General features: G+C 35.7%; 2 protein-coding genes across 3 annotated transcripts in view; one reads left to right on the top strand and one right to left on the bottom strand.

Moving 5' to 3' along the window:
- The window catches only part of LOC111056636 (pre-rRNA-processing protein TSR1 homolog), a 432307-nt gene that overhangs the window by 197179 nt on the left and 222511 nt on the right, over window positions 1-12617 (bottom strand). The window lies entirely within an intron of this gene.
- LOC111056627 (Fanconi anemia group M protein homolog) overlaps window positions 1-12617 on the top strand; it is an 80317-nt gene that overhangs the window by 24926 nt on the left and 42774 nt on the right. The window contains exons 10-11 of one of the 2 annotated variants that reach the window (XR_005571904.1): window positions 5569-5732; window positions 10154-10254. Coding sequence is in view for 1 of the 2 variants with exons in the window: in XM_039433485.1 (XP_039289419.1) it covers window positions 5699-5732; window positions 10154-10254 (135 nt within the window). In the remaining variant the exon portion in view is untranslated. Of the gene's footprint in view, window positions 1-5568; window positions 5733-10153; window positions 10255-12617 lie in introns of those variants that run through there. The other variant, XM_039433485.1, reaches the window with a different exon arrangement.

Genomic DNA, 12617 nt, shown 5'->3' with positions numbered 1-12617 from the left:
GAGGAAAAATATTGGAGATGTAATTTCACATGTTGATATTTAGATCTATTGTGTATTTGATGAGCTGCTTGATAATCCCTCAATAACTCAGTTGCCAAGAGCTCAGATGTCAGCTATTTTTACTTAGATTATGAAACTATTAGACTAATTCAAATTTATTTATATTGTCATAAAATAATACAGATTGATAAAATAAATATTCTAACTTACAAAATGGCACTATCGTCAAAGAACAACTTGTGTGCCGTCTTGTTATTAGACTAATTATGTGATAAATTAAACTATGAAATTATGTGAATTTATAAATTGTGTCCTTATTATAATATAAGTTACGGAAGCCTCAGCTGACGTCTTTCACTATCTCTATGGAGACAGCTAAGATTATGATGTTGATTAAATAAACAATCATTCTTTGTCTGAGTTTGAATGAGACGTTTTATTCCTATCTACTTAACTGGTGCCGAAACCAAAATATTATCTAGTATTTTTAGTTGAAGTTAATATGAATTTTCGGATAGATTTTGAAAATGCCAAGGAGGAAAAAGGAAATTGCATCAAATATTGAAATTACCGGAAAGAACCACCACTTATGGACGTGAAATGTCTCATGAATTTGATCGGATCAATTCAGGAGTTCCAAGGAGAGGTAAAAGAACTTAGTCTATTCTTGGAGAGAATGGATGCCATCCATTCTCAAATTATTGACAGCAATTTTGATGAATTAACAACTACAAACCTGCATTCGTTTTTCTTGTCTAGAGTAAGTACATCAATTATGGTTGATTTGGGAGTATCGTTCAGTTCATCTTGGGAGGATGTTAAAAAAGCCCTTAAAGAACGTTATGCAGGTGCAAGGAAATCAGTCTCTGCAATGGCAATGAGAGTGTTGGAATTGAATCGTGATTTGGGAGAGTCAATTGGTAGTTTTGCCCAATCGGTTATCGCAATTGGTTAAAGAATTGAAATCGAAAGTTTTAGATTCGTGTAATACTAAAGAGGAAGGGGTATGGAGAAATAAAATCTATGAAGAGTTATCAATGGAAGTTTTGTTAAGAGCAGCTTCGGAGCGAGTATGTACGAGTGTGAAAATTGCAAAACCTCAGTCTTTAGAAGATACTATTCAAATTGTCAAAGATGAGGAGTCTTATTGGAAAGAAGCTAGTCATAGACACTCAAATTGGAGAGTGGTTGAGAATAAGAGAAGATATTCACTTAATAGTAGAACCTCTCCTGTTTATGGTAACAGATCGAACCAGAAATGGAGAACTGATGTAAAGGGATTGGTTACTAATGGGAAAGGAAATAGAAAGGAAAGAGAAGGGAAATTAGCACGAAACGAGTGTTGGGAGTGTAGGGAAGAAGGGCATTTTGCCAGAGAATGTCCTTACATTTATAGAAAGGAAGTTACCCCAAAAAAGAATTTTGGAAAAAGAGAAGTCAATGCTTTGAAGAGGAAGGAAAATCGCAAAAAAAATTTGGAAGGTAGTTCTGATGGAGAGAGTTTAACTCACTCCTCAGATAGTGAAAATAGCCGTTACCGTTATGAAAGTCAATATCGAGAGAAAAATGAAAGAGACTGGCCTGAATTGAAGGAAAATAAATCAACCAAATTATCGACAAAGAAAGATAGGAATAAAGATTGAGGATTTCGGATGAGGAATATAGGTAGCAAGTACAAAAAGTGGATTGCAAAAAAGGAGAGCTACCTATATTTTATGTGAAGAGTTGGGATGTTTATTGCTTGTATGATACAGGATCGGACAGTACAATAATTTCGGAAGAAGCATTAATAAAATTGATCATAGTTTGAAAATAGAAGGTGTTCTTGTGAAATGTTAACTTTGACAGGAAGAAAAGCTTTAAAAGGGGAAGTAGATTTAAATCTGTTTGGATTGATTGGTTTTAAAAAAATTATGAGAGTTCATGTATCAACAGAAATAATGAACAACAAGTATGATGTGATAATTGGTTGTGATATGATGAGAGATCTTGGAGCTGCTCCTATCAATATAAATGGTCAATGGATAATCAAGTTGGGGGATAGAAATTATAAATCGAAAAATTCAATTGCTAAAGAAAAACATTTACTAATGGGTTCCATTGTGAGAGGAAATTGTAATGAACAATTTATAGACAAGGAACAAGAAAAGTTAGCATTCTATATGCTGGAAAAGTATAAGGACACTTTATATAATGAAGGAGAGAGTCTGACAACAACAGGGAGAGTTCAGCACTCAATTCAATTAAAGTCATCAAAACCAATATTCATAAAAGCCAGAAGGTATCCACATGCAATGAAAAAAATCATTAGAGAACACATTAAGGATATGCTAGAACAGGGCATTATAAAAAAGTCTATCTCTCCATTTTGTAATCCATTATGGGTTGTACCAAAAAAGTCTTCCCCTGGAGAACCGCCAAAACATAGGGTGGTTGTAGATTTCAGAGTTTTAAATGATCAAACAGAGTTGGAGAGATATCCCCTTCCAAGGCTAGAGGATATGATTGACAGAATGCACGGAGCTAAAGTTTTCAGCACTCTGGATCTAAAGTCGGGATACCATCAAATAAGAATTAATCCAAGGGACATGGAGAAGACAGCATTTAGCTTTGAGAGAGGACATTATGAATTTACAAGGATGCCTTTTGGGTTGAAAAACGCAGTACCAAAGTTTCAAAGGCTGATGGATGAGTTTTTAGAAGACATAAATGAAGAAGCAATACAAATCTACATGGATGATATCATTGTGTTCAGCAAGAATCTCGAAGATCATAAAGCACATCTCACACAGTTATTTGAAAGAATAAGGAAGTTTGGCCTTAAGCTGTCAAAGGAAAAAACTAACTTGTGTCAATCTGAAGTGAAATTCATGGGTCATGTGATTTCGGAAAGTGGAGTTCGTCCTGACAGCCAGAAAATTAGTGCAATAAAAGACATTCCAATTCCAAAGAATTTGAAAGAGATAAAAACATTTTTAGGCATGGTCGGCTATTATAGAAAATTCATTCACAAATTTGCACAGATGACTGAACCATTAACAAACTTATTAAAAAGAGGTGTGAAGTTCCACATATCATCAGATGTTATCCAAGCAGTTGAAAAGTGTAAAGAAGCAATTTGTTCAACGCCTATACTTCAGTTTCCAGATCTTCAGCAACCCTTTACATTAACAACAGATGCTAGTGGGGAAGCAATAGGAGGTGTACTATCCCAAAATGAGAAACCGGTTGCTTTTGCAAGCAGGAAACTTACTCCGGCCGAGAGGCGTTATAGTACAATTGAAAGGGAATTTCTTGCTATTGTATGGTGTGTTGAGAATTTTAGACCATACCTTTACGGAAATGAATTTGTGCTAAGAACAGATCACATGCCACTTTTATGGATGAATAAGCTGAAAGAAACATCCGCCAGGATAACCAAGTGGAAAGAAAAATTGGCTGTTTACTCATTCAAAATTCAACACATTAAAGGAGTAGATAATGTAGTTGCTGATTGTTTATCTCGGAATATAAATCCTCTACAAGTGAAGCAAATTAATTTGGAAGTGATGGAGAATTGCATTATAAATGATAAACGTAATCAAATAATTCTTGAAAGACAAAACTTTGGAGGTATAACAAAAACTACCCATCGTTATGGCCCAATTCATACTTATACAATTACAATTGGCCCTCAGGCGACAGATGATGAACTGAAACATACAATAAAGCAGTTGATGGTAAGGGGGAAAGTTTATTTTATATTTTCCAAGGAAAAAGATTTTATTGATAAAATTAAGAGCTTTCATAAAGATGAATGCTGGTACTCAAAATTACACTTGATAATTTGTGATAGGCAAGTTAAAACAGTTGAAGATAGAAGAGAACAACAAGAAGTTGTAGAACAATATCACATTGGAAGGACCACCATAGAGGGGAAAAGGAAACGTTGCAACACCTGAAACGGCAGTATTATTGGCTGAATATGGCCAAAACAATAAGAAATGTGCTGGGAAAGTGTGCAGCATGCAATATAGCAAAATATGACAGAAAGCCTTACGATGCCTTACGACGCCTCAGATGGTCACACCTACTCCCGCAAGACCAGCAGAAATAATTCAAGTTGACATTTTCTATTACAATAAACTGAAGTATCTTACTACAATCGATTGTTTTACAAGGCTTGCTTCTGCATGGATTTTAAAGAATAAAACAGCCAAGTGCATGGAACAAAATTTACTAGCATTTTTTGGGCTCTTCAATACCCCCAACATGTTGTTAATGGATAAAGGAAAAGAATTCGACAACAATCGGATCAAAAAACTTTTAGAAGAACTTGGTATCGACAGCCACTTCACTACAGTAGGACATCCGCAATCTCATGGAATGATGGAACGTTTACATAGCACGCTAACTGAACATTTGCACTTATTAGAAGTTGATAGAAACATCTGTGGGGAAGATGCAATGGCAAGAGCTATTCTGGCATATAATAGTAGCATACATGCTTCAACAAATTTTTCACCATTTGAGTTAGTTGAGCATCCAGAGGAGCATAGAGAAGTGGAGAGAAAAATCATGAATGAGAAAGTTCGGAGGACAAAAAAGTATAATTTGGAGGTGGCTGAAGACATGAATAAAATAAAAGTAGGTGACATAATCTTCAAGAAAAATCATCACAAGAGAACGAAATCGGATCATAGATTTGTTGGACCATATGAAGTGATTGATCTACTACATAGGAACCGAGTGGAGGTAAAAAGCAACACAACAATGGAAGAGGTAGACATGAAATTGTGCATTTGAGTGAGATTAGAAGATTGAAAGGAACTATAATGAAGATGAGTAAGGAAAGATTTCCAAAATGTTTTTATTATGTTGTTTTCCATGTTTTGTTTTTATGAGTTCTATTTACATCTCTATAATAGAGATAGTAAAGACTGGAGGGGGTAGTTACGGAAGCCTCAGCTGACGTCTTTCACTATCTCTATGGAGACAGCTAAGATTATGATGTTGATTAAATAAACAATCATTCTTTGTCTGAGTTTGAATGGGACGTTTTATTCCTATCTACTTAACTTATATCTCTCGACCTTTCTTATCTCATCTTCATTCTTCTAACATTCTCATCTTTGTGTTCCTTTATTTATGTTATTCGAATCACTCATTTCTTTACTATACCCCATTCGAATTCTAACCAAATTTGTTGTAACAGAGCACATTTTGTGCATTATTACAAGATGTATCGTTTTGATTCTTATCAGATTTTCACATAAATTGACCGTTCTCGAGTAAAATATTAAAAGGAGTGCAGAGAATTCACTGATTGGTCTCACTTTAAATTAATAAATCATGAATATGAATAATTACCACAATATCAACTTCCCAACTACACAAAAATTCTTCCCAATATTTTATTCGACAACTGTCAACATTAGCCAATAGCCAATTTATCAACTGTTGATAAGGACCAAAACTATAGAGCTCCATCCATCTCCAATTTTTATATTTTAAAAAAATATTCTCCCAATTATCTGATGTTTTCTCTAGTAAGTCTGCTTAATTGTTCATACTCTCATGTTCTTCTAGATGTTAACGGCGTACAGGAAGTTCACATCTCGTCCACCATCCACCCTTCCGCATAATGTGGTGCAGAGTTTGAATGGTGACTTCACAAGCTGCATAACCCTGGCGCATGGCAGAGAACTGTTGCAAACTTATGGCCTACGTACATTCCATTCTTATTTTCACAGGTTTGTTACTATACTCTGTCCAAATAGGCATGAGCTCTGAAGGATTAGGCCGACCCTCCTACTACTCACACACACATGCGCAGTCTCCTTTTGTGTGTGTGAGTAAAGGGACGGTCTGTCTACCTGATATACTTCGTAGTGTACATAGTATATCAGGTAGGCGCAGATAGGCCGGGCGTGTGTGCCTGCGCGTGGGGGAGTGAGGGTCGGCTCAGGGTAACCGTCCACTGGAGCCGTATTCAACCGATCCGTTCGTCCGTTGGATCGGACGAATCTGCCGGCCGTTAATTCGTACGGATCTGCCGGCCGTTAATTCGGCCAAATATGGTCGTCTATTGGAACCGTTTACGTCAGTCTAGTTTAATAGTTGGCTGGTTGCCAATTATTGAATTAACTACTATCATAGCCACCAAAGTTTTTCAAAAACAATTTTTTTTTTCACAATCACAAATCATAATTATAATATACTAGCCGTCAGGCTCGCTTCGCTCGCCATATCCGTCTAGCCAGAGCCCCTGGATCCCCGATTGGATCGTCCAAGGATGAGATCAGCAGGCTCGCTTCGCTCGCCTGCATTTTTCATTTGATCATTTTGATCATATGTTAGGACGATCCAGTCGGGGGTTTACTAAACGTCTGGCTAAACGGATATGGCGAGCGAAGCGAGCCTGACGGCTAGTAATATAATATTCGCAGGAATAGCTCTGATTGAAGTAGCAGTGCCCAATCAATTTTTCCGCGATAAATGCATTTCAATCTTCAACTTGGTGCCAACCTAACAAAGTCAACTCAACTTAATGCCATCCTGACCAAATTATTAATTTATTTACCAGTTAACAATTACTGTTTCGAAGAGGTACTCTCTCTAGATTATAGTTCTATATTAACATATGGTATGGACATTTTTCAATTATAATCAAGAGAATAAGAAGAATATACATGCTAAAAGACGAACTTTAAACCCTTAAAAACCATCCTTGGAGCTAAAATATTGTCAAAAGATCTCTTAGTGCGCCTCTAAAGGGCCAACAGAACATACCTACCAAATTTGAACGTTTTTGGTCCGGTAGATTTTTAGTTATGCGAGTGAGTGAGTGAGTCAGTCAGTCAGTCAGTCAGTGAGTGCCATTTCGCTTTTATATATATAGATAGAAGATAGATAATATGATTGGGAGAAGACAACAGGCATAGCCCAAAACTGTATTCTCCCAAATTTTTACAAATAAAAGTTTCAAAAAAGAATGAGGTTAGATTTCACTTTTCACTTCAAAAAGTCCAATTAACACTTAAATATATAAACAATGATTATATTGAGGTTTTGAAAACTGAATAAACAAATATCCACTAAATTAGTTATTCATTATAATAATCTGATCTTCAGATCCTATTTGTTCAGCAATCTTTGTCCACAGATTCCTTTGAACATCACGACGATGATATCTTTTGTCTCGCATATCCCACAATGGAACATGCTCTCGAATCTAACTTATCAACTTTTCATTGTCTATATAGTTAAAACTTTATAAAACAAAACTAGTTCAAAAAACAAAAACAGTGAAACAATTTTGAGGTTAGGATGATGTTGTCTCAGCTCGACTTCGTCCGGATAGAGCCGGAAAATCCCATTCAATTCGGATCGAAAACTTGATCGGCCGGAGACCGCCGTGTACGGACGTATGAACCTGTTGCAATGGACGAGCATCTATAGCTTTCTTTGTTGGGGGTTCGTTCGGACGAGTTCGGTAGTTTTCGGCCGATGCTAGTTCGGACGAAATCTGTTCCAGTGGACGGCCCACCTTAATCTTTCAGCGCTTATGGCAGTCTGGACAGACTATAATTATTCTCTTGAAAATAGAGATGAGAAGAACTTCTCACTTTAGAAGAACCGGCTCACTTTACTGATCCGGGTCAATCGGTTTCGTTCACTGCCACGACCCGTTCAAAAGACACGTTTAATTGAACCGGTTTGTCGACTGTCAGCTTTCCTATAAACAAGCAAAAAAAGTTCTCCAAGTTGATGGGTAGAAACGATTCTTCTCAACTCTCAACGGGTCTGAAATGAACGAATCTATTGGATTCCGTTCTAAAAACGGTTCTATTGAACTATTGTGATCTGGATCAGTCGTTCACCCAACTGTTCCGTTCAATTTGGACGGGTCATGATTGAATAACACATCTCTGCTTGAAAATAGTAGCTGAAGATAACTGCTGTACACGATTCATTTGTTTTTTGCTTAGTAGCTGCACTGAACACTGTGCACGATTCATTAGTTTTTTGTAGCTGAACTGTGTAATGCTAGGAGAAAAAGAAAAAATGAAAACGAACTTTATTCTGCCTTTGAATAATACAGACAAAAAAAATTAAGTACAATCATGTTATCAGAATTCTACTTTAGTGAGGTCCACGTTATAATGCCAGTGGAGAAAGATAGGAGAAAAGCGTTGCCGATTCTCTGTCAGTCTACAGAAGACAGTGTACAGTCTACAGTCTGTCAGAAGACAGAGATATCTCTATTATAGAGGATATCTGATACTGGTAATCTGATTAGATATTAATTGTTCATTCATGTTTGAAATAATCAATTATATTTTATTTGTCAAGAGAATAATTGTAAGAATACACAATCGTATAAATAAAATCCCGCCTTTCGGAGGAGACGATAAGCCCGTCGGTCCCGACTACCTAAAAAGTAGTCGTCATCTCTCATCATTTTGGTAGAGAGTTAGTGGGGAGGATATTTTTAATATTCTTTCCGAAGAATGGACATTGATATGTCCAAAGCTCCGCCAATTTATGTAGATGCATAACAATATAATTATCTATAGTTATTAAATTACAAATTGCTTTTTCATATCATATACAGTTCAATAATTATTTTTTCCTACAGTTACCTTGAAAAGTGGCCATTCCTGCACTGATTACAGAACGCAAAGAATCACTTTTCCGCACTATTGCGCAAAGTGAGTACTTTGCGTACTCCAGATTTGCAGCATGACAATGCAAAATAATTAGTAGGTTATATGGAGCACCAGTGCAGCAAAATCAAAATGAAGTTGGTAACAGTGACTGTTATTATAATAATATCAAGGACATGGTGTACAACAGAGAATGACAGCCGCGACATTCAGCACACAGCCGCCTTCATTCATTTACTACTACATTATTCAATTTTAAAAAAATTGAGGTTTTTAATTAATAATAAAATTACACAAAAAAAGATTTTATGCACTTTTCATATTCAATGGTAACTGTAGGAAAAATTTAATGTGAAATACGTGCGCAAAGTTCCTCTGCTGCACTCAAGAAACCATTCCGCCCTCGCCTAAGGCTCGGGCGTAAACGTTTCTTTCGGTGCAGCAAACTGTCACTTTGCGCACTAGTTGCACAAATAACTATTTTAGTCTATATTATGTAAATTCATCTAAAATTTTGCTGTATTGTAAGCTATTGTATATAAGTGTATAAGCCAGTATATCTTGTAATCTATATAAATAAAGTACTCAATCAATCAATCATCATCCCTCTCACTAATTACCCACGCACAAGCCTAAGCGCTTATGTGGGCATCACCCTTAGTATTATTATCATTGAGAGCTGAACAATAAAATAAATTGAGTTGAAGTGATTGAGTTATCTGTTGAAGTCAAAGCAGTGGATAGCCGTTAAAATTTTAATATACAAAAACTCAATTAAATTTTTTCAAGCAAGAAGTTTGTATCGAATAATTTATTTAGTCAAGTAAAGAAATTGAGAATTCTTCCTTCGATTATACCTTGGTTTGGATTTCTCATTTTAATTCAGTAGATATCAAATCAAATCATTTATTTATTTATTTATTTATTAGATAGAGCGAACAATACAATAGTCGGAAAAGAAAAAACAGGCTATTGCCCAAAACTTCTTCAATTTCCTGATTTTGTCACAAATCGTCCAAATATTATGAAGGGTTATGTTACTTCAATTTCAACACCAAATCTTCAATCTGAAACTATGAATCAGAATAAAACAAAGAATTTCAAATTTAGATAGATTGATAATAAAACTTCCGTTAAAACAAAAACCAAACTTCAAATATTCACAAAATATAGAATAAAATCACTTAAATTTTGAGCTCGAAAATATCACTTTCACCATAGCTACTCTCACCATATAATTGAGTTTATTGTCATAAAACATAAAATATGTTGAGCCAATCATCATTATTCATTAAAAAAAAACAAGTTGAAGAACTCAACTATCACAGTCAAACCTTTAGGTAGGATTGATATGATGTTTTAAACTTCTTGTTTTTCTATTGTGCTTTTTTAATTTTTGTCCTATTTTGGTTGAGCTTTTTTCTAATGGATTTGATAAATAGATAATATTGTTGACATCTCTTGAAGATTCTCAAGCAGTGAATACTAATTCAATGTTGTTTCAGATGCTGAAAACTCGAACGATAAGGCAGCTTCTATAACAAGATTGAGTCACGATAAAGATTTCAGAAAACTGCTTGGTACAATTGAGGAAATTATATTCAAGGTAAATTTAATATAAATTGGATTTATTTTTTCAATTATTTTATTCACCCTCACATAGTCTCTGGACAAAAATATGTCAGATTGTAAAAAGATTAAGTCATAGTTCACCACAGTCAGTATGGATATCCATATTATAATAATTATTATTAAACGATAATCCCAATTAAATGCTGTAAATCACCCCGAAGACTTCTGCTGCTGCAAATATTGACAACAGGGTAAACAGCTAGATGGAAATTCGATGAGCGCTACTATACAAAAATTATTTGTCCGCCCTGGAATCGAACCCAGTACCTCCTAATTGCCGTTCAGGGATGCTTACCCTTACACCAAACTGACAATCTCTGGATAGCAGCGCTCATTTTATACGAAGCCATAACGGCCAGCCAGTCTACAGATTGAAATTACTGAGATATTGCAATTATTCAAATGCTAATAAATTAATTATTATTATTATTTTATAGTTTGGTGTAAGGGTAAGCATTCCTGACCGGCAAATGGGAGGTTTGGTGTAAGGGTAAGCATTCCTGACCGGCAATTAGGAGGTTTGGTGTAAGGGTAAGCATTCCTGACCGGCAATTAGGAGGTTTGGTGTAAGGGTAAGCATTCCTGACCGGCAATTAGGAGGTACTGGGTTCGATTCCCGGGCGGACAAATAATTTTTGTATAGTAGCGCTCATCGAATTTCCATCTAGCTGTTTACCCTGTTGTCAATATTTGCAGTAGCAGAAGTCTTCATGGTGATTTACAGCTTTTAATTGGGATTTTCGTTTAGTGATAATTTTTAATGAATTAGCATTTGAACAAATGCAACTTCAAATTTATCTCCATCTGTACACCTTACAATAGATGTTATTTTTTAATAGAATCTTCGAGGCATGTTTTTCAAGTAAGTACCGTTTTGCGATTCCGACGCCATAGTGCTACGGTCAGCGTTCCACGCATGCGCGCTGGTTACCTACATCTCTTGTCTACGCACTGACGCCATTACAGTCTGATTCTTCATTGTATACGTTGTTTACTGAGTATTTAAGATGCCTTCGACAATCTTTAGTCCCGCTGATTGTGAAGTATGGGCTGTTATACAATTTCTTAGTGCTGAAGGCGTAAAACCGATCGATTTTCATCGTGAGATCTCTGAAGTTTACGAACAAAACATTATGAGTGATGGAATGGTAAGGAAATGGGTGAGAGCATTTAAAGATGGCCGCTCAAATGTGCATGACAATGCCCATCCACATGTGGCTAATCGGACAAAAGATCTCCTCAAATCTTTCAAATGGGAACTCTAGGTCATCCTCCATGCAGCCCTGACTACCATTTGTTCCTGCACCTGGGCAGTCAGCGTCTGCAAGACGATAATGAAGTCAAAACATTTGTGACCTAGTGGTTAACAAGTCAGGCGGCAGAATTTTATGAGGAGGGTATTAAAAAACTGGTGCTACGTTATGACAAGTGCGTCAATATTCACGGAAATAATGTTGAAAAGTAGATTAAGATACAGGCTTTCACATAAAAATAAAATTATTGCGATATCTTCACACGTCTTTTTTTAATTCCAAAACGGCACTTACTTGAAAAACATGCCTCGTATATTGTTGGTAACATCTATATAATAGTTGGTAACTTTTAATTGTTGGCATTGGTTGAATGGAAAGGGTTCATATTATGAGGAACAGTTATAAACATATTATGCTGACAAATGAAAATAAATATCTTCATGTCTATTTTAATTTTTTATTAAATTATTTATTAAACATTGATAGATACAATATCATTCTCATCTATGAATGATTGGGAAAGTAACAACAGGCTTAAAGCCCAAAACTGTTCCTTTCCCAAATCTAGATAGAAATTGTCCAAAAATAGGTAAAGTTTATCATAAGCTTTGTCCAGTTTTGAGTCAAAAATATACATAAACTAGGAATTTAGAATTATCAACTAAACTACATCAATATATTGATGTTTCCTAATCGACTTTCTAACTTCTCATGGGCCTTAGAGCGAGACCATATTAGGCGTTTTCAGACGAGTCGGCAGGGCAGGAAGCCGTGGAAGCCGATTGGCTGATTATCAGCTGATTCCCGAACGCCAACCCAATCCTTTCTTCTTTTTCAGCTAACTCGTCTGAAAACGCTTGAAAAAAACGGTTCTTGTGGCTTGTGGCTTCTCTCTATTCTGCATCTTCTCTCTCGACATGAATTATTCTTCCCTCAGAATAATATTCTAAACATCATACCATCATCTTGGTATCATACTTGAAATGGTCATTCAGAATTCCTCTCTCATCTATTATATATAATTACTCGTCTTTGATTTGCTTCATATAAATTTCATGTTAATAATTTTCTTTGGAATAAAATA

Source organism: Nilaparvata lugens, chromosome 7, assembly GCF_014356525.2.
Source record: "Nilaparvata lugens isolate BPH chromosome 7, ASM1435652v1, whole genome shotgun sequence".
Lineage (NCBI taxonomy): Eukaryota > Metazoa > Arthropoda > Insecta > Hemiptera > Delphacidae > Nilaparvata > Nilaparvata lugens.
This window is presented reverse-complemented; position numbering and strand designations above follow the sequence as displayed.